General features: G+C 61.4%; 2 protein-coding genes across 2 annotated transcripts; one reads left to right on the forward strand and one right to left on the reverse strand.

Annotated features, from left to right (window-relative positions):
- Positions 1-2,565: 2,565 nt before the first annotated feature.
- On the reverse strand, positions 2,566-21,960 carry B4GALNT4 (beta-1,4-N-acetyl-galactosaminyltransferase 4). The gene is made up of 20 exons (XM_054634537.2): positions 21,610-21,960; positions 14,715-14,821; positions 13,061-13,174; positions 12,888-12,983; positions 12,568-12,658; positions 12,138-12,238; positions 11,766-11,833; positions 11,341-11,419; positions 10,057-10,123; positions 8,366-8,509; positions 8,087-8,196; positions 7,735-7,835; positions 7,416-7,498; positions 5,611-6,832; positions 5,194-5,501; positions 4,881-5,034; positions 4,492-4,564; positions 4,241-4,394; positions 3,898-4,024; positions 2,566-3,358 (listed from the first exon to the last, which is right to left on the reverse strand). The coding sequence occupies exons 1-20, from the start codon at positions 21,758-21,760 to the stop codon at positions 3,244-3,246; spliced, it is 3,465 nt and encodes a 1,154-aa protein (XP_054490512.2). The 5' UTR covers positions 21,761-21,960; the 3' UTR covers positions 2,566-3,243.
- Positions 21,961-22,846: 886 nt separating this feature from the next.
- LOC129121676 (interferon-induced transmembrane protein 2-like) lies at positions 22,847-25,363 on the forward strand. Its single transcript, XM_077179702.1, has 3 exons — positions 22,847-23,186; positions 23,727-24,075; positions 24,836-25,363. The coding sequence occupies exons 1-3, from the start codon at positions 23,128-23,130 to the stop codon at positions 25,025-25,027; spliced, it is 600 nt and encodes a 199-aa protein (XP_077035817.1). The 5' UTR covers positions 22,847-23,127; the 3' UTR covers positions 25,028-25,363.
- The last annotated feature ends 903 nt before the right edge of the window (positions 25,364-26,266 follow it).

The following is a 26,266-nucleotide window of genomic DNA, read 5'->3' on the forward strand; positions in this document are numbered from 1 at the left end:
CAGCTGGAGTGACACAGAGTGAAATTAACCCAATCCGGGGTCCTTAAAGCGGCCGCTGACCACCCCCAGCCTGGAGCCACTTCTGTCACTCCTCCGCGGGGTGACAAGCCGCATTCCCGGGGAGCGCCGCGTCCTCTCCCGCCCCCCGAGCAGCACCGAGTGCCCGTGTCCCCACGCTGGGGTGCCCCGGGCTGGCCGTGCCCGCGGGGCCGTCGGTGTCGGGGCGGGGAGCGGCCGCGGTGGCAGCGCGCAGCCCGGACACCGCGCACACGTGCCAGGAGCCACGCTGGGGACACCGAGGGAGGGAGCGAGGGAAAAGCCTCCTGGCCGGAGCTGGCCGCTGTGGGGAAGCCACCAGACCCACACGCTGGAGCCCCAGACCCCCGGCACCACCCCGGCCAGTGGAAGGGGACAGGGTGCGTGGCAGGGCGAGTGACACCGGCTCTCTGCAGGGACCCGCCGTGGGGACGGTGGGGACAGTGGCGACGATGTCCGCGGGAGTGGCGGGCACGTACCTGGCTGGATGGCCCCGGAGGGCAGCTGTCCTGCAGCATCCTCGGGCGGGCAGGTGCACCCCTGGGTGCTGCGGGGCGCGGGTGGGCGCCGGCGTCTGCGGCGGGCGTGGGGCGTGCGGGCCCGCCCCGCACCTCGCCCAACCAGTCTCCTCGCCGGGGTTTTGCATGGAAGCCGCTCGCCTCCCCGCCGAGGCTGCCATCTCGGGGCTCACCGGGGCTCCTCAAAATCCTCAGCACGGCCAGGGGTCCGGGGGGGGCAGCCCCCACGGCAGAGCCACGTCTCAGACACTTTCGTGATGCTGCAAAGAGTCCCCAGGGATCCCCACCGCCACCATGGCTGTGATCCAACGTGTCCTTCCCACCAAATCCCCCTGAACACCCAGCTCGGGGCACCCATGGGTGTAACAGGGAGGGTTTGGGGGTGTCAAAAGGAGAAGATGGAGGAGAGGCAGAGTTTGGGGGGCACAGACATTGTTTGGGATGCAGGGGGCTCCCCCTGGTTTGCAGGGAGCGTGTTTGTGTGCGTGGGATGGAGCAGGAGCCCTTTGAAGCCAGATAAGCTGAGAGAGAGCGTTTGAAACGAGCCAAACCAGTTTGGGGGGGTCACCACTTAGCTCCTACCACCACTAACCCAGGCCCCCCACCACACCCCACACCCACCAGGGAATGCCAGGAGGGAGCCCCCCAGCAAAGCCCGGTGCAGGGCAGGAGATGCCAGGACCCTCCACATGCTGTCACATGTGGCCTGTTGTCAGCCCGGGGCTGTCAGGGGGAGCCTCCACAATCTCCCCTCTCAGGCCCATGGCTGGAGCAGCCCCTCAGCGAGGGAACTCCAGGCTGGAGTTCGCCTCCACCACCCCCGACAAGCCCTGACACCTTCACAGTGTCCCCGCAGGGCAAGGAGGGCCAGGGCTGATCCTCCAGAGTGGGGACCGGCCCGCACCCCACTGTCACCTGGGGCTCCAACACCTGGCGCGGGAGAGGCTCCCTGTGGCTCCTGCCATCCCCATGATCCCTGTGTCAACCCGTGGCCACAGCTCAGCCATCACTGGAGAAACAAACCCTCCGGCGCTGTGCTGCTGGCCCTGTCCCAAGCAGACGCCATCAGCTGGCCCCAAACTGTCCCCAGCACCAATGGGGATGGCACTGCTGGCACCAGCCCCTCCCAGCACCAGCAGCAGCTCTGGATTAGCTGGGCCCGGAGCCTGCTCTGATGGTGGTGGCTTTTGCAGCTCTCCGGGCTGGGAAGCTGCTGGAAAAGCTGTGCCTAAGGCCAGGAAGGTTTTGGGATGGGACTGGTGGCCCGGGGGCCGCGGGGCCACCCGCTCTGCCCAGCCACAGAGCAGCTCCCAGCACAGCGGGCACAGCCCTCACCCACAACAAAGCCTTCCCAAAGTGCTGCAAAAAAGCAGGGAGCAGGGCAAGGAGAGGGGAGAAACAACTCCTGCCTGCCAGGACCATCCCTTCCCAACAGAGCCTGGGGCCACAGCTACCAAATTTGGGACAAAAAGCCCCCAACTGTGGCTGTTTGCTGATGGCACATGGGTGGCTGAGCCCCCCCTTTTCCACCCTCACCTCAAACTCGGGATGCTCAGAGTAAGCATGAAACACCTGGGGGGAAATCCAACACTATTTGAGGGAGGAGCCCAGGGGATTTGAGAGACAGGGAACCTGGCTGAGGAGCAGGAGCCCCTGGCAGGTGGGACACGACAGAACCCTCGAGACACCCACCACAGGAAGCACCAGCACAGGGCTGGGACAGGGGTGGGCAGGGACAAGTGTGCCAGGACATGCAGGAGCACAGGGAACCAGGGCAGCCCTCCCTGGAGCTGGGTGGAGCCCAGGTGTGGGGCGGAGGCTCAGCAAGCCCGGGCGTGTGGCCGGGCATCAAACAGGGCGCAGCCTCCTCCTCCTCCTCCTTGCATGGAAACAGCACGGAATGCTGCTGCCCACTCCCACCCCAGAGAGGGGACCAAGGGACAAAGGCCAGCCTGGCTCCCATGCCCTGCATCCCTGTCCAGGTGTGGGGGTGATGGAGCAGAGGGAAATCTCAGCCAAGACATTGATTTTAATTTTTTAAGAATAAAAAAAAGACCAAACCAAACAGACAAAAACTTCCTGAAAACAGCTTCCTACCTCATAATTTCACAGAAATTAGCTTGGAAATGTCGTCTGCCCGTACCTGCTCCAGGCTCTGCCTGTCCCACCCCAGCCCAGCCCCCCCCGGCACGGGCAGTGCCAGCCTCAGGGCTCTGCCCCCCACCCACAGAGTGTCCCCAGTGCCTGACCCCCCTCCCTCTGTGGGTCCTGGAAGGGGAACAGGAGGGTTTGGGCAGCCCCCGTGGGTTCTTAGCCCTCCCCAAAGCTCAGCTCCCCAGCCTGACACGGGGACGAGGTACTGGGTATTTCAGGGAGGGGCAGCGCAGGAAAGGAGCCACAAAGTGATCCTGGATGTCACAATTCCACCTCCAGTGTCCCCACCCTGGCACAGCCCTCCAGGACCCAGCAAAGCCCCCGGGACCCACCGGCACTAAGGAGTTAATGAATTCATTGCTGACTAAATTAGACCCTTAAGGACAAAACCACTGCCACCACCCTGGCCCTCCCCAGGGCTCCCCCTCCCCAGGAAAGCCACAGCGGGCGTGGGTGCCCCCCTGGTGGCATGGTGGCCGTGGTGGCAGGGGACAGGCAGGTGCTGGGGGTCAGGGGCTGCAGGCTGGGCTCGGCACTAATCCTTGGAGGGCTTCTTGCTGCGGGTGTTCCACATGCCGCGCTTGGAGTGGTAGTAGTGGTAAAAGTTCCTGAGGCGCAAGCGCTCCACCTCCAGCCCGCTCTGGAGCACCCTGCAGATGGAGGGACAGGGCTCAGGGATGGATGGATAGAGGAATAGGGCTCAGGGATGGATGGATACAGGGAGAGGGTTCAGGGATGGATGGACAGGGGTCAGGGATGGATGGATAGAGGGATAGGGCTCAGGGGATGGATGGATGGATGGATGGATGGATGGATGGATGGATGGATGGATGGATGGATGGATGGATGGATGGATGGAAAGGGCTCAGGGATGGATGGACAGACAAGGATCAGGGATGGAGGGAGAGGGCTCCCTGCAGATGGAGGAAAGAGGGATGCAGCTCAAGGGACAGAGGGATAAAGGGACAGGGCTCAGGGGATGGAGGAAGGAAGGGATGGGGCTCAAGAAATGGATGGACAGAGGGACAAAGCTCCGGATGGATGGACAGATGGACGTAGCCTTCCCAAAGGGAAGTTTTCCCCTTCACCACCCCATCATCGAGCCCCCAGCCAGCTTGATGGATGTGCCCAAATCCATGTGGCCAACTCTGCTCCTGGGGGTTTAGGGGCTGCAGGACCCCAGGCTCACCTGTCCAGGAGCTCCCAGTCCTCCCCGCCCCAGCGGTCCCGGAACTCCTCCGTGTTCATCCCTCCCACACGGTCAAAGTCCGACTTGTAGATGCCGAAGAGGCCGAAGCCGTTCACCTCCCAGTAGCCTGGAGGGGGGGGGGGAGCAATGAGGTGAGGGGTGGGGGCACCCCCAAATGCCCATCTCATCCCCTTTGTGTTCTCCCCACCACCTGGGAGCCACGGGGATTCCCCATCCCAACCCCTCTTCCCAGCCATCCCCATCCGTGCCAGCTAATGCAGAGGTGCACCAGGTGATGGCCTGGTTTTGGGGTGCTCCCAGCTGGAAAGGGGTCCCTGCTCACCGTTGGGCTCACGGGGGGAGCTGCCACAGCTCAGCCTCATGACAATGGGGGCGTAGGCCAGCTTCCCCTCCACGCAGTGCTTCCGGATGCTGTCCAGGATGTTGGCAGGGAAATGGATGTGCAGGTCACACAGGAACACGATGCTGTGCTCGTCCTGGGAGGGGACACACACACACATGGGTCAGGGGAATCAGAGAGGAAGAGCCCTGGGAGAGGAGCCACAGGCAGAGCTGATCCCTGTCCTCGCTCACCTCCACCATGTCCACACCGGCCTGGAGCCCCGCAGAGCGCTCGAAATTCCCTGTGCGCCGCAGGTACTGGAACCTGGGGAGAGAGGACAGGGCAGGTAGCACTGGGGACAGACAGGGACAGCCAGGAGGGGACAGGAACCACCGGCATGGAGAAAGATGCCTTCCCAGGAAAGCCCAGGTGCTACAGCTCAAGCTGAGGGTCCCCCCCATAGAGTCAAGTTTCTGCACCCCCAAATCCACATGGAAAAGTAGTTTAAACCCTCAAAAATGAGGAGGAGGGAGGGGCAGCGAGGCAGGGGCTGTGCAGGTGGGGAAGGAGCAGCAGGCTGTGTGAGCACCTGTCCCAGGCAGGGAGCCCCCCAGACCCCGAGGCTGCAGGTGGGAGTTACCGGGGCAGCCGGGCGTCCCGCAGGGCCTTCTCCACATCCATGTCCTCGCTGTCAAAGTCCACCAGGATGACGTTGAAGTTGGCATCCCCCGTGGCCCCGTAGAGGCCGGCCATGTCCGAGATGAACTGCTGCACCCAGCGGGCCTGGTTCTTCACTGCCGGAGACACATCCCTCAGGCTCACAGGGGGGACCCTCAGCACCTCCCCCAGCCCAACCAACCCCTTCTGAGGAGAGGTGACACCACCCCCATCCTGCTGGAGGCTGCTGAGGGAGCAGCACAGACCCCGGAGAGCCGCGTCCTGCTGTCACCTACCCGGCACCACGAAGTGCACCATGACGTCCTGCCTCCAGCTGAGCCGCAGCGGCCGGCACAGCACAGATTTTCCGTAGAGGATGCTCCAGGCACTGGGCTGGGGCTCGGTGGCCCCCAGGGCCAGCCCGTCGGGGTTGGCCTCGGCGCTGTCGTCCTGCTTGCCCTGGTGCAGGAGGACGTAGACGTACTCGGAGAGCCGCACCGTGCGCTGGCCCCGCTCCGCCAGCTCCAGCTCCAGCAGGTACCGGTTCCCCCGCGCCGTGTCCCGCCGCTTCTCCACGTTGATGATCCTCAGGAGGGTGTAGATCCTGCCCGGGAAAAGAGAAGCCTTGAAATCGCCGCCATCCTGAGCTCTGCTCCCCGCGATCTGGGACCCACCCCCTCAAATTCCCGCCGGTGTTCTCGCTCCCTCCGTACCCCCCGTTCTTCTCGTTAAGCCTCTCCATGTACTGGGCCACCACGTCCACCACCTCGCTCTCGGCCAGCTGCAGGTTTCCCGACACGTTGCAGCGCAGGTCGTTCCAGTCGGAGCGCAGCAGCTCGAAGTCCACGGAGCTGACGCTGAACGTCCGCTGCCAGTTGATGGAGTCCTCCAGCCAGCCCTGCTGCAGCTCCCCCGCCTCGTAGGAATAGTCCGACACCTCTTCCTCCTCATCCTCCTCCTCCTCCTGGCCCTTTCCCTCCTGCTGCTGCGATGCCATGGTTTCTGACACCTTCAGAAAGGATGTCACCCTCGTCCCCTCGGAGCGGGTGGCCTCGGATGAGTTGTAGCCGGCAGTGGCTGCTGTCCTGCCCGGAGCAGGGGTCGTGTCCTCGTGGCTGAAGAGCCCCTCGGTCCCCAGGGCCAGGAGGCCGGGCAGCACCCGCTGCTTGGGCGGCCGCTCCCACCTCCTGCCGCTCTTCCGCCTGGCAGGGTCCCTCTCCCTGGAGATGTTGCCCAGGAGCCAGGGGCTCTGGCGGCCAGGGAGGGCCCGGAGCTTGCTGGGGGCGATGGGATGCTTCTGCGGGGTCCTGGAGCGGAGGTGGACTCTCCTCACAAGCTTTGGATACAGGAAAATGCCGGGGAAGGCCGGCTCCTGGGCCGGGGCTTTGCGCTTCCCAGGCTGCAGCCGGGTCACGTAGACCTTCTCCTGGCTTTTCCGGGGCTTCTTGTCCTCGCTGGGAGCTGCTGGCCTGCTGGGACCCGGCGTTTTGGCTTTGCCACCAAAGATGGGCACAGAGAGGTGGGGCTGGAGGCCCAGGTGCTTTGGAGATGCTGCCGGCAGCCCCAGCTCATCCTCCTCACCCTCGTCCTGGGGCAGCCAATGGAGCGCCCGGCGAGGGCCCCGCTCCGGCGCGGGATCCCCCTGGAGGGCGGCCGGAGGGCTGGGGGTGCCCCACGTGCCCCCCAGCTGCCCAGGGGTGCCCCAGGTGCCCCCCAGCTGCCCAGGGGTGCCCGGGCCGGCCTGTGCCCGGCCCCGCTGCCGGCGGAAGCTGTAATAGTCCAGGTCATCTCCGTAAGCCCCGGTGACCGGCGCGGGATCCTTCCCTTTGGCTCTGGGTGCCGGCCCAAAGCTCTGCTCCTTGGCCTCATGAGGGGCGTCTGTGGGCTCAGGGCTGTCCACTCCTTCCTCTTCCTCCTCCTCGTCCTCCAGGAAATCTAGGGAGCAAAGGCAGAGATCAATACTCTGAGGCAGAGCCTGATCCCAGCAGGAGAGGAACCTGAGAGTGGCTGAGGTGAGGGAGCAGAGCTGGGGCACCAGGGGATGCCCACCAGGGCTGGCAGCTCCAGTTGCTGCCACTTATCCCCACCTCAAATCTCAGCACCAATCCCCCTTCATCCAGGAGCAAACCCAGCCTTCCAGAGCTTTGCCAGGCTGCAAATTGATCAAGGCACGTTCTGAACAGCCTCTGGCTCCCCAGGAGCACCCCCAGGCTCCATGGACACCCCTAGACTCCACGCTGGGTCTGGTTCCTGCTGCCCACTGCCAAGGCCAACCCAAGCGATGTTGGAGGGAGAGCAAATCCCAATCCAGTGTCCTGCTTCCCACACCCCACATCACCCTGTTGTCATGCCGAGCAGGATGCTCTGAGGGATGCTGCTCTGCACAGCCCAGCCCTCCTGCAGCCTCTGGCACGGCTGGAGTGACTCCAATGAGCCACAGCTCCGAGGGGATGAGCTGCCAGCAGCGGGGATGCCGGGAGCTCGGCCCCGTGCCCAGCCATGCCTCACTGTGACTCACTGTCAGGGCCAAGGAAGAGAAACGCTCGCTGCCGCGGATCCTCCTCCTCCTCATCCATCTTCATGTACTTGTAGAACCCAAACCTGGGGATGGAGAGGGAGGATGAGGGCCTGGGAGAAGGGAGGAGTGAGGAGGTTCCCAAATCCAGGAGCGCTGCCAGCACTCAAGCTGCTGCATGCCCGGGAGATGGGGAAAGAGCCAGCCTGGGGTGGCCCTCCCATGGGAGACAGGGACACGTAGCTGAGGATGCATCATCTCAGCACTGCTGACATCAGCCCCCTCTGCACAGCACCCCAAAATCCCAGCCCCTAGTACCTACTTTTCCAGGTAGAGGGGGGACTCCCTGTAGAAGCACTTGTTCTCTGTCTCCATGTGAGTGAGGCGTGTGAAGTCGTTGGGATACACGAACGAGAGGTAGACCTGAGGGGTAAATGGTGCCGTGCCACCCCGAGGCGTTGGGGACCCGAGGCCACCACCAACACCAAAGTGACCCCCAGGACTTCAAACACAGGGATTTAACCCCAACTCTCCCAGGTTGAGCTGTGCAAGCTCAGCCCGACCCTCCAGCAAGGGATGCTTCCTGCTGGATTTTCCCCAGGTGGAAACATCCCTGCCCTGGGCTCTGCCATGTGCCCGTGGGAGCGTGGCCCTGTCCCCAGGGAGACACTTACGAACTGCAGGCCCTGGTAGCGGGCGATGGGGAAATCCTTCACCACGTAGGTGGGGCTGTAGGCACAGGGCACCAGCACGTTCTCCACGCGGGACGCCTCGATGGCAGGGGCTGCGGAGAAGCCCAGAGCATCCCAATGTGTTCCCACACACCCCAGCAAAGAGGCCTCCGCTCAAGAGATGGGCAGAGGCTGGCAGGGATGACCCAGGTGCCCACAGCAGCCCTTTTCCTCCCCCAAACCCCGCCAGGGATCAGCATGGATGCATCCTCGGGCACTCACTGAGGAAGAAGGTGTCCCTGGGGTCAGCCTTGAGCATGTCAGCCCCGTGCTCGTCCTGCTGGGCCTCCCAGAGGTGGCTCCCACTGTGGCTGGCCAAGGTCTGTGGGATGTGCTCCACATGGTTCATCTTCAGGGACGACTCATCTGCGGGACAGGGCCGGGCTGAGCCCCCAGGAACACCCTCCAAGGGGGCCTTTCCCAACCCCTCCTGCTCCCAGGGAAAGCAATGTTGCCCTCCCAGCCACCTCAGAGACCCTGTGACTAATCAGCCTAATGATTATTGCATCCACTAATGAGGACAGGACGAGGGCACAGCTGATCCTAGCCAGGCCTCCTGCTCCAATTACCACAGCCTCAAAAAGGAGGGGATGCTCAGGGCTGTAACTCCCAAGGACACGCAGGGGTTAAACCTTGGATGTCCTTCCTGCAGGTACCTGCAACACGAGGTGGTTTGCCTCCTACCAGTCATGAGGGTGGCATGTCACCCTTGGTCACCAATCAGCCCCCAGGAGGTCACCCTGCTCCTGTCACCTCAGCCATGCTCCCATGGGTGCTCCCTTCCCTGCTGCAGAGCCACAGGGAAGCAGGATCCCCCTTCCCAAGCCCCAGATTCTTCTTCTTGTAGCAGGGAAAGGCTTCCCAAATGTGTCCCTGCAGCTGGCTGGGGTTGGGCTGAAGCCCCTGGAAAAGTCCAGAAGGAGGGAGGAAGGAGGAAAGGAAGGAGGGAGGAAAGGAGGGAAGGAAAGGGGAAGGAAAGGGGAAGGAAAGGGGAAGGAAAGGGGAAGGAAAGGGGAAGGAAAGGGGAAGGAAAGGGGAAGGAAAGGGGAAGGAAAGGGGAAGGAAAGGGGAAGGAAAGGGGAAGGAAAGGGGAAGGAAAGGGGAAGGAAAGGGGAAGGAAAGGGGAAGGAAAGGGGAAGGAAAGGGGAAGGAAAGGGGAAGGAAAGGGGAAGGAAAGGGGAGCTCTGCCTGCTGCTGGCAGCCCCCAGCAGGGAGGGGCTCCCCAGGGCTGACATGGCTTTGCCTCAGGGTGCTGCTGGGTCGGAGGGAGCCGGGAAGCAGGAAGGAGAAGCAGGAAGAGCCGGTGCTGAGGGACAGGGATTTATCTGCACATCATCCATCTCATGGGCACCTGCATCAGCACCACTGGCACCCCTCATCCCTCTTGTCCCCAGGGATGCTGCCTGCTGCCTGCCCCCTCCTGCTTATCGACACCTCCCAGAGCAGGAGTGATGGCCGCTCCCGCTCCGTGCGGAGCGCCGGGGCAGGGCCCATCCATCACAGCCTTCCCTGCTGCCAGGGCAGGGGCAGGAAGCAGAAGATCTATAGATTTAATTAAACCCTCTGCCATCCATCCCCGCTTCCACGACAGCTCCTCGTAACTCAGGGCCAGGCCCCAGAGCCAGAGGGGTCTTGGCAGGCAGGACGAGGCTGGAGCACCAGCAGAGCTGGGCTTCCACGCTGTGCTGATTCCGCATCCCATTTTTAGCAGCATCTCATCTTGCTCCCAGCATCAATCCTACCTGCTGCAGCCCCTGCAGCCCTCCTTACACCAGGCAGAAATCCAGTGGGGGGATTCAGAGGCTGAGATGTCCCCCCAGGACCCAATTTCCTGGGGGTTCTGCTTTCCTTCCCATCTCTCCCAGCACGTGCAGCCCCTGGAGAGCCTGCTGGCTGTGGCACCTGGCCCTTACCTGTGTACAGCGAGATGTAGGAGGAGTCAATCACCTCAAACTTCAGGCTGGGGAGGAAAACTCGCCACTGGGAAAAAAATAAAAGCAGATGGGGAATGAGCAGGGGGGTGGCAGGGGTCAGGATGCAACCCCAGCACCCCAGGATGGGTCCTCCCTGTGCACAGCTCTCAGAAACTTCCCAGAAGAGGACCAAGAGAGAGGGCTGATCCTGCCCCATTTCCCACAGGGTTTGGGATTAAGAGGGATCTCTTCAGGGTTGGAGAGGGAAAGGCTCCTGTGGGTAGGAAACAGGCTGATGCTGGTTCCCTCTGGGACTGTCACAAGTCCTGTGACCAAAGGGCTCCTTTCCTCACTCCAGTGCTTTATAAAGAAGAGTTTGCCTTGATTTAAGAGGGTCCCCAGAGCTGCCTGCCCTGATTTAACTCCAGCATTTTAAAAGCCAGTCTGGAGCCCTTGTCGGGACAAGCCCTTCAATGCCCCTGGGGCAAGACACATCAGGGTCCTGCTTTTGTTGTGGATGCTGTTGTTGTCTCTCTCTTCACAGCTGAGAGGTTTTTCTGCAAGGCTGAAAGGCTTCACTCCCTCCCTCCAGCAAAAACATCCCATCTCAGAAACATCTCCCCCATCTATTTTGCTTTCCCCACTATTTGTTTTTGCCCAAAGAAACGCAGATCTTATCGGGATAGAGGGGATGGGGAGGAGAGAGGGAGGGAGGGAGTGAGGCAGCCAGCGAGGAAGGGGTGTAGCTGGCCTCCCTGATGCTTTCCTGGCACCAGTTTTATTCCAGTGATTAATGAGTTCTTGGGAGAAAGGAAACCTTTGCTAACGAGCCAACATCTTGCCCTCAGCCAGCCTGAGCCCCTGACACACGCTCCAGGCTTTGCCAGGGCTGTGCTGCCAAGGCAGGCAAGTTCAGATTCGAAACCCATGGTAATTCCAAGGGGGAAAAAGAAGAAAACAGGGAATAGCTCCATCGTCAGGGCCACCTCTCTCTCACTGCTGGGATGCAGCCTGCAAGGTGGGACCTGCCTGTCTGGGCTCTTCCTGCCCATGGGAGTCCATGGCAGGACCACCAGCAGGAAAGGAGAACAGCACTCCGTGCATCCCAGTGCTGGAATAACCAGGGAAACAGTGACACTGACTTGTCCCCACTGGCAGCCGTGGGAGGGGGAAACCTGGCTTTGCTCCAGGATAAAACCCTAGGGGACACACATGGGAAAAGCCCTGGCACTGGCTCTCTGGTCCTGGAAGGAGCCTGGTATGGGGGGGTGGGCATTTACTCACCCCAACCTCCACGTGGTCCGAGCCCCGGTCATCCTGCTTGTGCAGCAGCTCAAAGTAGTAACGTCGGGAGGACATGAGGCTGCAGGGGAGGGGACACAGCTGTCAGAGCCCAGGGCCAGCCTGGGAATGCCTCCCTTCCTGCCCACGGGTGGGTAAAACCTTCCTGAGGCAAGGAAACAGGGAGCTGGGGAGGGTATCTGCTCCCCATCCCACTGCTGAGGGCATTTGTGGGATTGGGGGGACATTGTGACATCCCTGGCCTCATCTCATCACCCGCCCCTTCTAACCATGGATCTGGGGTCCAGCCCAGCCCCACGTGCCTTTTGGGAAAGGACCACGGCCCAGGGAGGTCAGAGGCAGCACCTGCACGTCCCAGACTCCATCCCCACGGGATGATCCCCACGGACACACGGACACACACTCACCGCAGGGGCTTGGACACCTGCGAGCTGAACTTGGTGAACTCCCCCGGCGCCGTCCACTCAGTGCCCAGCTGGGAAGGAAGGAGGAACATGAGAGCAGCAGGACACCACACCAAAGCCCACCAGCTCCCCGTTACAGGAATTAAACCCAGGGAAATCCAGGGATAAATATTAAATCTCCTGGTCTTTGCCAGCTCCAACCAAGAAGGGACCAAGGGGCTCCTTTGGAAGCCAAGCCAGGCCTGGCCAGGGAGGGGAGCAGGCTGAAACAGCCTGGCATTCCCAAAGGAGCAGAGAGGCAGGAGAGCTGCCCCCAGCACAGGCACACGTGGATCCCTGCCCCTGGAGCAGGGCAAGGCAGAGGTGATGCCATACCTTGCCCACAAATGCAGCCAGTCGGGAATTGGAGGGACTGTCGTCAGAGCTGAGCCAGAACTCTGAGTTGTCATCTGATGCCACAGAAAACTGGAAATCCCCTGCAGAGAGCCATGGAGAGGGTCACCATGAGGGACACGAGGACTCTTGTGGTGTGGGATTGATCCTACTGCCTTGTGGTGAGATGGGGAACAGGGATGAGGCCACCCCAGACCTCATGTCATGGCTCTGTCCTGGATGGGATCAGGGCTTTGCCTCCCTTCAAAGCCACAGGAAAAAGGGGCTTTGCTCCAGAAGGACCCTCCTACCCAGGAGCCAGGATCTGGGGACCATCTCCAAAAGCCTTTCTGTGCTCCTGTGGCCAGGAAGGGGAAGGACACAGTGTCTCCACATTGCTGCGTGGGGGAAAAGGCCCCGCTCCATCACTCACCATCCTTGAAGGGATGGATGTAGCCAAAAATCCTCAGCCCATAGTTCTTCCACTTGGGAGACACAGCCAGCTTCTTCACCGTGGTGCGGGTCTGCCGAGGAGACGGGCATGGATCACCTCCTCCATGGATCACCTCCTCCATGGTACCCCAGCCTCCCACTCCCACAGAGGGGGCCCATCACCACCCACCTCTCCTCCAGCTGGGAATCACCTCCCCAAGCCAAGCCCTGCAAGCCAAGCTCCTGAGGAGGAGCAGTGGGCACCCAGGGAGGGACATGTGGACCCTCCCACCAACCCCCAAGCTCCTGTCCTGGACTCACATGGGGGAAGAGCGGGAAGTGGAGATTCTTCCTCAGGTGCCTCACGGCCCCGCCACACCAGTCCTCGAAGACGTGCAGGTTTGCCTTCCCTTTGTACTGTGGGAGAGGAGAGGGGGCTGAGTGGGGGCTCCTCCTCCTCCCCCATGCCCTCCCAGGCCACTGCCCACACCCACCTGCTCGTTCCAGGGCAAGGCCTGCTTGGTCAGGTTGAGTTTGGGGTGGGCGCTGGCTCGGCTGGAGCGCTGCTGGCCTCTGGAAAACCAGGCATCCACGTCCTGCCCGTCGCTCTGTGGAGGCACAGAGGGACAGAAGGGATGGGTGATCAGGGCCAGCACGTCCTGTGCTTGTGGGATGTCTCTGTGCACCCATGGCACAGGCTGCCCAGAGAAGCTGTGGCTGTCCCATCCCTGGAAAAGCTCAAGGCCAGGTTGGACAGGGCTCGGAGCAACCTGGGCTAGCCAAAGGTGTCCTTGCCCTTGGACAGGGCAGGGGCTGGAACTGGATGGGCTTTAAGATCCCTTCCAACCCCAAACCATTCCAGGATTCCACGATCTAAACACCTCATTCTGAGCCTTGCCTAACCAAGGCAAAAGATTTCACGGCTCAGGGCAAAGGAAAGCAGGAGGAGGCACAAAAATATTGGCAAGGTGTCCCAGGCAGCAGTTTCAAAATGTTCCAGCTAAACTTGTTTCCCTTCCTCTGCCAAAACTGCTCCAAAACAGTGAGTTTTCTGTTCATCCAAAATGTTTGGCCAGTCTTGGGGGCTGCTGGAATTTTGGGCTCTTTTTCTAAAAGCACAGAGGTAGCAGGATGCCTCTCCACTCCCCCTCTTCCTTTAAAGGGGATTAGGTTAATCCCATTGCTTGTATCTCATAATTTAGAGATTAAGTGAGCATTTACCTGCCTCCAGCTCACTGATGGGTGACAAGGAAGAGCCAGGTACTTCTGGGGCCCCTCCAGAGCATTCCCCTCTCCCTCGGCTTCCCCAGAGCATCATCCCCCTCTTCCTCCATTCCTCCAACCCCCAGGGCAGGCACGGCACTGTCACCACAGCACAGCACATTTGGATGCACAGTGCCAGGGAAATAATTAGCAAACTGCCTAAACAAACTCATTAGAGCCCCGGAGGAGGGAGCAGTGCCCTTGGAAGACCTCAGGAGGAGGGAGGGTTTTGTGCCAGGCTCACTGGAAGGATTCTCCCTCCTCTCAGGAAAAGCCAGGATACAATTCCTGCCGTGCCCTCTGTCCTTACCCAGCACCAGCCTGTGCCTCCTTTGTCCATCTGTCCCTTATTTCTGAGGAGTTGGGATAGGGCAGGGAATTCCCTGTGGCTTCCCCCTTCCTCCATCCCACCTGGCTGCCCTGCTAGGAGGCCTCTTGGTGACAACAGGCTGGACAGGGACAGCAGGGCCTTCAACAGGGGCTTGGTGACCTGCTGGACAGGGCACAGCAGGGTGTCCCATGGCTACAATTCCAAGTGCCTCCTGCTTGGAGGTTCCACCTGGGGTTTAGTGGCTCTCCAGTCCAGGACAGAGCAGAACACACAAGAGCAGGTGGCTTTGCCCAGAACAGCAGGAATTGCAGAGCAGATGAAGCTGGGCCATGCCCAGGGAAGCTGTGACAGGGCACATGGAGCACAGTGTGGGATATGGGGGGGGGATATCCCACCCCGTTTCAATGGGATTTTAGAGGGTTTTTCCACGGTGAGAGCTGCTGGGCAGAACCTGAGGCTCTGATGCACCCCCAAACCCTTGGATCCCCTCAGCTGGACGAGACCTGGAGCACTCTGCCCTCAGTGACCTCCCCAGGCCCCTCCTGCCCCGTTACCATGGGATCTTCCTCGCGGCTCTCGCTGGAATCCTCGGCTTTCCTGCGCCGTGCCGGGGCCGCCGGCCGCCTCCCGGGATCCGTCACCTCCCCCGGCCTCTCTCCATCTGCCAGGGAGCAGAGTGGGGTCACAGCACAGCCCCCCACCCTGCACCTCTCCTGGGGACACCCCTGTCCCCAGCACCGGGAAAGGGAGGTGCTGGCACTGGGGCACAGGGACACGGAAAGGGGGCCCTGGCTGCAATTCCCCTCATTCCATTTGCACTAAGCAGCTTTGCAGCAGCTCATCGGCAGCAGGTTTAATTACACCCCCCACAGCTCCCAGCCCTTTACATAAGAGATACTGGGATGAGCTGCTGGGGTCTTGCTCCCCTTCCATCCTCAGGGATGCATCCCTGCTTCCTGACCCTCCAAATCCCAGCTCTCCCGAAGCATTCAACAGCTCTGCCAAGAGCACACCAGCCCCAAACCCCCCCAGACACCATCCCCTCAAACCATGTCCCTCTTCAAAATCACGCTCACATCAAAATCTTGTTCCCAGACCCATCAGCTTCGTTAATGTGCTGAGTTAATTATCCCCAACTTTTGACTCCCCTCTGCAGCTCCTTTTCCTTGGGCAGGCAATTTTAAACTACACCCACTTCTCCCAAAACAACAGTGCAGACCTGGAAAATGTTACTCTGGGGGGGGCATCCTCTTTTTCTGCCAGCCCCAAAACCCTGGGGGATCCACAGTTCAATCCAGAGTCAAGGGAAGCTCGAGGCAATGCTTGGAGAGGTGGGTGTCCAAGAACCACCTCCACAAACACCTGAGGCTCCCCAAAAACCAGCAATGAGGGGGAGCCCCAGGTGTGCTGAGCGGTGACCCCCCCACCATGGGAATTGCAGGAAAGGGCTCACGGACCCATTCCCAAGGGTATGGAAAGATGTCCCTGTGCCTCCACACCCTCCTTCCCACCCCCAGCGAGTCCTGGGGGCTCCCACTCCCCAGAATGGAACAGCCTCAGTGACTGCCAGGGCCAGGGAGGGGCTGGGGGTGCCCGGAGCCCCCCGCCTCCCACACCATTGGTATTCCAGCGGCCGCGCAGCCGGCGTCTCCTTGGAGATGGCAGCACAAATCCCATCCCCACGGCAGGGACAGGAAATTAAGCTCTAAAGCCCCTTCTTCTGCTCCCAGCCATTCTTCAGCCCCTGGCAGCCCCAGCTGGCTCCTGGCAGCTCCCCAGGCTGCTCCCTCCCCTCGTCCAGCCTCCTTCCCGCAGCCATCCTTCCCTCTTCCCGGGGCAGGAGGGTGATGGGAGCAGCGGCACACACGGACAGCGGCATTCCCACATTCCCAGCGCTCTGATCCGAGCATCCATCACGGCCAGGAGGAGCTCAGCGTCCCCAGGGGACCTGCCCAGGGCTGGGAGTGGCTCTCTGGTACCTGCTCAGGGAGTCTCTCCCAGCCTTGGAGGAGATAAACCTGACTCCAGTGGGATCCTGTGGGATTTGCCACGGACAGAATTCCCTGGATGGCAACCTGAGCCAGCAGCATCCCTGGGATGGCTGGATGTGGCCATCCTGCTTCACTCTCCTCCATGTCAGGACTGTGAACTGGTGGGAGATTCTTTAGGTAAAAACCAGGAATAAATCCAAGCTGGGCAGGCTCATCCTTGCAGCTCTCAGGTCCCAGAGCCACGAGCCCCCTGCTTGCTCCCCATCCCTTCCAAGGGGCTCCCACATCCAGGGAGGAGCAAAAGCACCAGCAACGCTCCAGAAAAGGCTTCTGGGCTTCCCTGGCAATTTAAATATTGGAAAGTGGCTTCTGGTCAGGCTGGGGGGACCTGGGAACTGGTGCCACAGGGAAAAGGGGTGGGGATGGGCAGTGCCTGGTGCCAATGAGCATCCCTGCTCCCAAAAATCCCGAGTTCCTCGGTCCCAACCACAGCCCTGCGGGAGGAGCAGCTCAGAGGCAGGAGAAGAAGAGCAAGAAGGATTCCAGCTCCTCCCAGCATCCCAGCAGGATGCAGAGCAGCACTGCTGCGTCCATTCCCTCGGCCAGCCTCCCTCAAGGACCAGAGAGGGCAGGACAGGGACAGGGGAAGCTCTGAGGACAAGCAGGGACCACTGCCAGTGGGCTGGGGATGCTCAGGGAAGGGAGGAAAGCACTCCCTGGAGCGACGCTGGAGCGACGCTGATGCTTTGGGAGCAGCGAGGAGGGGGCAGGAAGCACAAACCATGGCACAAAGCAGCTCTGAGTCACAGCAGCCTCCAGACAGGGAGCCAGGATCCTCATCCTGGGGAGGAGGCCACGGATACCAGGGACCCAGGCAGGGAACGGAGCGATGCCTCCCATGGGAGAAGCGTATCCCGTTATCCCGGCCCTGTAACTCCGTTGGGAAGCACAGAGAGCCTTTCACATCCCACCTCCCTCCTCCTCCTCCCCAGCTCCAAACACAGCTCCTTTCTTCCAGGCCGGGGTTTCTCCTGGCCCTTTTCCAAGCCCTGCGACGTGGAGGGGGGGAGGTGACATTTAAACCCCGACACAGCTGCAGCAGAGGTGGTGGCAGCAGAGGTGGTGGCGGTGCCTTCCTTAAACCCAAAGGTTCCATTCCCAAAATCTCCCCCTCGGGGCAGGAGCATCCCTGCAGGAGCCTCCTAACGAGATGTTGAGTAATTACAGTTAGCCAGAAAGGAATCAATACCAGAAATCCCCCTGTCAGTGCCACAGAAACACAGGACAGAAACCCCTGACAGAGGGTGGTGGCACAGGCTGGGTGACAGCCAGTGACACCAATGGGGATGAGGGAAATGGGGTTTGTGACCACCCTGGACACCCCTGCCCTGCCTCCCCCAGGCACTGCTGTCACTGCCTTGCAGAGGGAACTGGAGCAGCCAGGGGGGATTTCTGCTGCCTCCCCCATTCCCGTGCTGCTGTTTTCCCACTCCGTGGCTGCGCTCTCAGCTGGAGCCATGGAAATCGATGCGGAATCGCTCTGGCTGCTGATGGAGCTGCCATGAGACCACTCCAGCTGACAAACGCCCACCAGGAGAGGCAGCCCCGACACTTCCACGCTCATAATCAGCATCTCAAATCCTTCCCAGGATTGGACAGCTCCCAGACTCCCTGACTGTGCACCCAGTGCCCCTCAGCCCCACCTGCTCCAGCCCCAGGGAGAGCTGGAGCAGCTCCCACGAGAGCCTGCTCCATCCCAACAGGGATGATGCTCAACTCACAGCCCCCAGCACAAAGATTTGGCTTTCTGGGATGCAGCCTCTGGAGAAGGTCACGGTGAAATGCTGGGAATTTTAGGGTGCATTTCACCCCAGAAACATTCCAGCCTCTGAGCTCCACATTCCCTGTGGGGTCACCATCCCAGTTCCAGCCTCTTCCAGCAGCTGGCTCCCACCTGGCTCCTCACCCAGCCAGAATCCCTGTGTCCTGCCAGTGCCAAGGCCACTGACACCCCAGGAGGCTGCTCAGCCCTTCCAAAGGAGCAGCTCTGGAGGGCCCCAGCTGCAGGCACGGGGAAGGGATGGAGGGGAGATCCAGGGCAGATTCCAAACACCAACACAAAGAGCTCCTGGTGCTTGGGAAAAGCCATCTCTCACCTCCCCTGGCTCCAAGGGACAGTTTTGGGGACCCTGCTGGTGCCAAGGGGGCCGGGTCACAGCCAGGCTGGGGACAGGTGCCACCCTGGGGTGCCACTTGTGCCTCTGAAGAGTCACATTTTTGATTGTGAAAAGCCCAAAACAGGCAGGTGCCAAAGTTTTCCCATTGGGCACCCCAGAGGAGCAGAGAATGAAGCCTGGGGCTGTCCAGGAAGGGATTCCCATGTGGAAAAAAGACCCCAGTGACACCCAAACCAGCCTTTCCCAGCAGGGATAGGAGAATGGGGTGATGCCAGCAGAAGAAAGAGCAGCTCCCAGCCCAGTCCCAAATCCCACTGCCCTTCATCTTCAAAGGGCTCTCTCATCCCCTTCCCTACCTGCTCCTGGCATCCCTGACAGAAAGGATGAGCCCCACAGCAGCTGCAGCATTCCAGGCTCCCAATTAAAATCAAAGGATCTGCAGAGATGGATCCCAGAGAGACACATTACCCCAAACCTTCTCCCTCCTGCTCTCCCCAAAGATGGGAGGCAGAAGAGCCAAGGACAGGACACAGAGCATCCATCCCGCTGCTGCCTCGGGATCAGGGGGTTTGGGAGCCCTCTGGACCATGGCAGAGGGGTGACCCAGGCCATGCCATGTCCAGCAGGCAGAGAGAGCCCCACTCCATCCCTGACCTGGCTTTAGCCCCCTTGAGCACCCATCCCATGCTGCCCCAATCCCCCAAAACCTCACTCCAGGCTAAACCCCAGCAAACCCCAAGCCCCAAATCCCCTCTGCCAGCCACTTCAGGGCGTTATTATCTTTTTCTCCCAGTTCTTTTTTCCTTTTCCATCCTTTCCCCACCTGGCACATCCCCGTTTCCACCCCATTGCCTCAGCGGGTTTCCAGCCGGGAGAGCTGGAAATGGCCTCATTATTTCCACTGAGGAATCCTGTGCTCAATTAGCCAGAGAAGGGTAATTATCTACTTGGAGAAGATGAGGAAAAGGGGGGGGGTGTTTTATCAGGGACCAGCCCAGCTCCCAGCCCAGCCCCTGGATGCTCCAGGTGTCACCAATGGCTGGGACATGGGGAGCCCTGGGATAATCCCACTGGGATAATGCTCCCAACCCCACCTGGCTGGGTCTCCCCCACTTTACCCCCCCCCAAAACCGCCTAAAATCCTCATGCCCTGCACCTGCAGCCTTCAGAGCATCCAGCTACTCACTGACATCCTGTTTAATGAGTAATTAACCTTTTTCCTTGTTAATTAACCGGGCAGCACCCCTGGCACAGAGAGACAGGTCCTGGCTCATGGTGGCCAAATCCAAAAGTCATCTCCAAGCTCCTTTTGGTGCACAGACCCTTGGGGTGATGCTCTTCCCCTAAACCCTTGCAACAAGGTTTATTCCTTAATATGGTTTATTTTCTATGACCTATTTGGGATTTTTTGTTTTGTTTTTTTCACTCCATTCCATGTTTTTCCACCTAGAACACTCCCTGCCTCTCCCACTCTGGCAGCAGCAGGATGAGGGTCCATCTGTGCATGGCCAAACCCTTCCCCAACCTCCATCCAACCCCTTTCCACCACCTCATGTCCAAAAAGGCCGAATGGGACCCAAACTCTGCCTTTCCCACACCTTCACCCGGGTTTTAGGACCCCACTGGAAAATCCCAGTGCAAGGAGCATCCCAGCTGTGTCCAGCTTTCCCTGGAGAATCCCCCACCTCAGCCAGGGAAGGTGCCTGCGTTCCCCACAACAAGGGGCAACATTTTCCCCTCCCAATGTACTTTCCCATCTCTCTCCCCACCTCCTAGAGACCCCATTCTCCCCTCATTCCCACTTTGCAGCCATTGCACCCCCTCCCTCCCACAGCAAAACCTCTGGAGCCTCCCGAGAGCCGGCCGGGATGCAGGGCACGCAGGGACAGCAGGGATGGGCACCTGGGAGCATCCCTGTGCATCCTGCCGCCAGCAAAACCGCGGCTCGCCCCTCACACCCGCGGGGACCCCGATCCATGGTGTTCCCAGGATGGGGACAGCGATCCCAAGCCAGGGTCCGGCCAAGGCCACCCAGCCACGGCCGTCCCGAACAGCAGCGGGGCCAGGGGGAAGCACCTCGGGATGGTGGTGGGAATACAGGGAAACCCCACCCGGGAACACCGGGAAAACCGCCCCGGGAGCACCGGGCAGACCCTGCGGCTCTCCCGGCACGGAGGATCCCGCAGGGAGCCGGCAGCCCCCGCTGCCTCCCCTCCCTCCCTCCCAGCCTCATTTCCTGCCTCGCTCATTCCCATTATCCCGATTTCACCGTAAGGCCCAAAATTTTGCAGGCTCATGCTGCTGCTCCGCTCGGAAACTTTGGGTTTTCCAGCCGGGAGGCTTTGCCAACCCCCGGGACCGCTGGGACCCCCTCGGGAAAGGCTTTCCCTCCTTCCACAGGCGCCACATCCCGGCCCCTTGGCGTTTTTTAGGACAAATTTTTTAGGCGAGGTCGGTCCAAGCGAGAACGCCACGGCTCAAGTTTCACCCGGCAAATATCGCGAGTGGCTTTGTGCCTCCCCGGGCTGCCCAGGCACATCTGGCCCGGGAAAACCGGGAGCGGCTGGACACGAACCGAGCCTCGGGGCACCTGTCCCTCCGGAGCATCCCGGAATCCATCCCGGAATCCATCCCGGCCGCTACCCGAGGGAGGGAGGCAGAAAAATGGACTTTTGTTTTTTTTTTTTTTTGCAGTAGAGAAATACAGGCTGAGAAAGTGATGGGATGGGATGGGATGGGATGGGAAGGGAAGGGTTGGAAAAGGATGGGAACGTTGGGAAGGGATGGGAGAGAAGAGATTGTCCCTTCCAGCAGGGCGAGCGCCTATAAATGGCCTCTTTGTCATCTCAGCCAAGGCAGCGGGTGGAAAAATGAGGACGGAGCGGCTCGAGGGGGGACAATGAATGTCCCGGCCGGTTTGGGGGCCCTCCTGGGTGTCCCCTCCTCCCGAAGGTCCAACGCCGGGGCGCGAAGCCCACGGAGGGATCCCGCTCGCCCCAAACCCACGCGAGTGATGCGGGACAGAAGCGCAGCGCTGCAAAGGGGGGGTGCTCCGGGTCCCCAGCGTGGCAGGGGGACCCCCAAACCCCTCGGGGACCCCCGAACCCCAGGTGCTCTGAGAGCACAGTGCGGGGGGAGCCCCGGCGCTCCCTGGGGACCCCCAAACCCCAGATGCTCCAGTACCCCGGAGTGGCGGGGGAGACCCACCATCCCTTGGGGATCCCCAAAGCCCCCCGAGGCCCCGCTCCGAGGGCTGCCGGGGACCCCCTCGCCCCCGTTACCTTTGCCGTAGGCGAAGGGGAGGCGCAGGGCGCGGCCCTGGCGCACCAGGCTGATGTGTAGGTAGGTGAACCAGGCGGCCGAGGTGAGCAGCGCCAGCAGCAGCAGCAGCTTCAGCTGCTTCCGGAGCTTCTTCACGGGGAGCCGCGGCATCCTGCCGCCCGCATCGCCCCCGCCGCCGCCGCCGCCACCACCGCCGGGCTAACCCCGGCCCATGGGGCCCCCCGCCCGTCCAGCCCGCGCGCTCCGGGCCGGCCGCGGGGCGGCTGCGGCTCGTGGGGCCGGGGCTCGGTGCGGGGCTCGGCGGCCCCGGGCCCGCCGGTGCATCGCCCCCCCCCGCGCCGCGCCCGCGGGGGGAATGAATGAGCGGGCGCTGCGCGCGGCCACGCCCCCGACCAGGAGCGACGGCCCTGCTGGCCAATCGCAGCGCGCCCGCCGCGGGCTCTCCGCCAATGGGCGCGACGAGAGGGCGGGGCCTGCGGAGGCGCCGCGCGTCTCCACGCCAACGGTCCGGCAGCCCCAGGGGGCGCCGCGGGCGCGACCATGAGGGGCGCGGGGGAGAACCGAGCCACCGGGGCTGCCCCCGACCCTGCGCGGCGGGAGAGCGGGGCGGCGGCGAGGCGGAACCGAACGGGGTATCCGCACCGAGGGGTCAGAGGGGTCGGCGCGATTAGTAACGCAGGCCTCGGCAGGGTCGCCCCCCGACCCCCCCCCCCCGGGGCGTGGATGGTACGTTCCTGCCCGTCAGTGGCGGGGGCTGCAGCGCCCGGACCGGTCCGCAGGGGGGCGCTACCCGCAGGCACGGACCCCACCGGGATCGTCCCGGGAAGATGAGTGCGGGCATCCCCGGGATCAGGGGCGGAATCCCAGGATCATCGCGGGAAGACGAGTGCGGGCATCCCCGGGAGCATCCCCCCGCTGGGTGTGGGGATCCCATGGGGGGCAGCGACCCCCCCGACTCCCACTCGCTGCGAGTCCCATGGGGGCTGGATCCCCAGATCCTTCCTGCTGGGCGCCGGGATCGCCAGGATCCCCCCGGCTGGATGCAGAGACCCCGGGGTCACGGCTCTGTGCCCTCTGCTCAGCCCGGCCGCAGCTCGGTGCCCCGATCTGCGGGCTGGTTCTTCCCCCTGCAGCTCAGGGCTGGAAAATAACGGGACTTTTTCCCTCCTCTGCACTCCCACAGGTTGAGGCAGCGTCCCCGCCCTGCTGCGGCTCGGGCTAGGGGTGAAAGCACGGTAGAAATCAGTCATTAAAGGAAGAAACACACTCACGGCTGGGGAAACTAGAGGGCACCAATGCCCTGGGCTGCGATTCCAAGAAACCAAATCCCAATTTCCAGGGCGGGGCCATGCTCGTTCGGTTTATTTAATCGGAAACACTCCCGGAGTTGCCAGGAAAAGGTTCCAGGACAACGTATCCTGCGGATTCCGGCGCATTAACACAGCCCAGGCACACCGCGAAGCCTGAGAGCGGGATTTCTTTAAGGGCGTGCAGCCCGAGCTTTCCAGGGATCCCAAATGGCATCCCCAAAAAGTGGCACCCCCTGGCTTCAAGCCTGTGTTTGTGGGAGATGGAGGTGGGCTTGGGGCTCCAGCAGGATTTGGGGATTTCATGACGATTAGGGACAGAGAAAGAGTGGGAAAGAAGGGAAAAGAAAAAGGGGATAATGAAGGGGCTAAAGGAAAAAAGGGGAAATGAAGGGGGCAAAGAAAGGGGGGAAAGTGAGGAAAAAAAGAAAGGTGAAGGAAAGAACAGGGTGAGGAAAGAAGCAGGCAAAGAAGGGACAAAACAGGGGAAAAGGGAAGAAAGGGACAACACAGGTGGCAAAAAAAAAAGAAGGGAAAGAATGGAATAAAGGATGAAGGTAGGATGGGGGCAAAAAAGGTGACAAGGAAAGGGACACTGAGACAAGGGGTAAAGAAAGAAAAGGGAAAGCAAACGGTGAAGCAAAAAGTGGGCAAAGAACAGGTAAAGGCGGAGACAAGGAAGGAAGCCGGCAATAAAGGGGCAACAAAAGAAGCAGGAAAATTAGTAAAGAGAAGGATTAAGCAAGGAACGAGGAAAGGTGGCCCGGGCTTTCCCCGGCGCCGAGGAGGAGTCTCCTATGTCCTTACAGGGGCGTCCGGAGGGGCGGTCTATTCCCGCTCCGTCCGAAATCTCGAGGAAACGAAACCGCCGGCGCTGCGCCCGCCCCGCGGCGCCTCCACCTCCCGGAGCACCACGCGTTCACCAGGTGCCGCCACAGCTGTCCCCAAGCCCGAGCCATGCAGCCGCCACTTCCGCCCTACGAGGTGCTGCCGACCGAGGTGAGCATGGAGGAGATGTCCCGGAGCACCACGGTGATGGTGGAGGAGACGCAGCAGCAGCCGCCGCCGCCCCGGGACCACCTGGTGTGGTCCCTGTTCACCACCCTGTACGGGAACTTCTGCTGCCTCGGCCTCCTGGCGTTCGTCTTCTCCGTCAAGGTGGGGAGCCCGGGGGGACACCGCGGGTGGGGGCGGCCGCGGGGACACCCACCGAACCCCGGAGCTCAGGGACACCCACCGAGCCCCGGAGCTCAGGGACACCCACCGAACCCCGGAGCTCAGGGACACCCACCGAGCCCCGGAGCTCAGGGACACCCACCGAACCCCGGAGCTCAGGGACACCCACCGAGCCCCGGAGCTCAGGGACACCCACCGAACCCCGGAGCTCAGGGACACCCACCGAACCCCGGAGCTCAGGGACACCCACCGAGCCCCGGAGCTCAGGGACACCCACCGAACCCCGGAGCTCAGGGACACCCACCGAGCCCCGGAGCTCAGGGACACCCACCGAACCCCGGAGCTCAGGGACACCCACCGAACCCCGGAGCTCAGGGACACCCACCGAGCCCCGGAGCTCAGGGACACCCACCGAGCCCCCAGCCCGGGACGCCCCATGGACCCCACTGAGCTCCCGGTCCCAGGGTGACCCGTGGGCCCCACAAACCCCAGACCAGAGGGTGCCCCAGGGACCCCACAGAGTCCCCTCTTCATGGAGCACTGACCCCAGGGAGTCCCGGCTGGGAGCTCTGCAGACGGCCGGGCTTTGGGGCAGGGAGGGCAGTGGGCACCTCAGGGTACCCCCGGTGTTTTGGGGAGGGTGCAGCCCGGTCTGGCGCTTCCAGGACCTCTCTCACAGCTCTGAGCGCCCCGGGACACCCCCAACACCACCGCCCCTGACTCTGCCTCTGCCTGCCCCCAGTCCAGGGACCGCAAAGTGCTGGGTGACTACAGCGGGGCCCTGAGCTACGGCTCCACGGCCAAGTACCTGAACATCACAGCCCTGGTGATCAACATCTTCATTGTCGTCATTGTCATTGTCTTCGTCTCCCTGGCCATCGCCGGGGTCTTCAGCCACCGCCAACCCTACGGGTACAGCTACGGCCCCACTTAAGTGCTCTCCTTGCCCGCGGGTTGTGCTTCCCTCCCCGGCGCCAGCCCGGGGCTGGAGCCACAATCCATGACAATCCACGACAATCCACCAATCCACGTGCCTCACCCGGAGCCTGCTGCTCTCCTGTCCCTCGTCCCTCCCCACCCGGAGCTTTTGTGGTGGCTGCCCTGGCTGGAGCCGTCTGGGGATGGACACGGCGCCCCAGAGAGCAGCTGAGTACCCCAACCCTGCCACAGCCTGCTTGGAGCCCCAGCTGCCTCCTCAAAACAGTTCTGAGGAGAAGCGCCCAGTTCAGAGGAACCCTGCTCCCCTGAAATAAAAGTTTCTTTCACTTTTGCCGTGTCTTGGTTTTGTATCATTGAGGATGTGGTTTGGGGCTTGTTCTACAGCAGCTTGGCAGGATGAGAAACAGGGTCAGCCTGTGGGATGTGCCTGGGGGAGGTGGTGTTTGAGGGTCCTCAGGACCAGGGGAGAGATGAGAATCTTGACTCCATATTTCAGAAGGCTGGTTTAATTATTTTATGATAAATATTATATTAAAAGAAAATTATATACTAAAACTATACAAAAAGAGAAAGGAGACATCAGAAGGCCAGCAAGGAAAGGAATGATAACAAAATCTTGTGACTGACCAGAGACACAACACAGCTAGACCTGTGACTGGTCATCAAGTAGAAACAATCAAACGTGAGACCAATCAAAGAGGCACCTGCCACATTCCACAGCAGCAGATAATTATTGTTTACATTTCTTTTCTGAGGCTTCTCAGGAGAAAAATCCTAGCAAAAGGATTTTCATAAAATGTGTCAGAGACACCCGAGGGAGGTGGAAACCGTCCCCCATCACGGAGACGCTGCTCAGGGGACACCCCAGGCACCCTGAACCCGGACCCTGCATCTGCACGGGCAGTGAAGCTCTTGGAAGGGTCACACACCGAGGGTGAGGGTGGAACCTGATCCCTGCTGGGTGTCACCAGGAGCACTCCTGTCCTCTCCAGCCCTCAGGACGGGCTGGCAGCAAGCAGAGCTGAGGACAAGGTGGCTTTGGGGGCGCAGGATGTGCAAAGGGCTTGAGCAGGATGAGCTGGAATGGGACTGAGCAGGGTCAGCAGGGCTGGAGAGGCTCCCAGAGGGAAGGGGCCGGTGCGTTCTGTGCCTCCATCCCCAGTCACCCCACCGGGGCTGGATTGCCCATCTCCCCCTGCAGCCAGGGGAGCTGGGATCCTCTGTGGGATGCTCA

Source organism: Agelaius phoeniceus, chromosome 6, assembly GCF_051311805.1.
Source record: "Agelaius phoeniceus isolate bAgePho1 chromosome 6, bAgePho1.hap1, whole genome shotgun sequence".
Lineage (NCBI taxonomy): Eukaryota > Metazoa > Chordata > Aves > Passeriformes > Icteridae > Agelaius > Agelaius phoeniceus.

Excerpts from the sequence above, each read along its gene's own strand:
- B4GALNT4 (XM_054634537.2), bottom strand. The coding sequence starts at position 21,760 with ATGCCGCGGCTCCCCGTGAAGAAGCTCCGGAAGCAGCTGAAGCTGCTG. Across the intron at positions 12,239-12,567 it reads CATCCATCCCTTCAAGGATG|GGGATTTCCAGTTTTCTGTG; the intron begins GTGAGTGATGGA and ends GGCTCTCTGCAG. Across the intron at positions 7,836-8,086 it reads GCTACCAGGGCCTGCAGTTC|GTCTACCTCTCGTTCGTGTA; the intron begins GTAAGTGTCTCC and ends TTTACCCCTCAG.
- LOC129121676 (XM_077179702.1), top strand. The coding sequence starts at position 23,128 with ATGGCATCCCCAAAAAGTGGCACCCCCTGGCTTCAAGCCTGTGTTTGT. Across the intron at positions 23,187-23,726 it reads TGTGTTTGTGGGAGATGGAG|GGGCGTCCGGAGGGGCGGTC; the intron begins GTGGGCTTGGGG and ends ATGTCCTTACAG. Across the intron at positions 24,076-24,835 it reads CGTTCGTCTTCTCCGTCAAG|TCCAGGGACCGCAAAGTGCT; the intron begins GTGGGGAGCCCG and ends GCCTGCCCCCAG.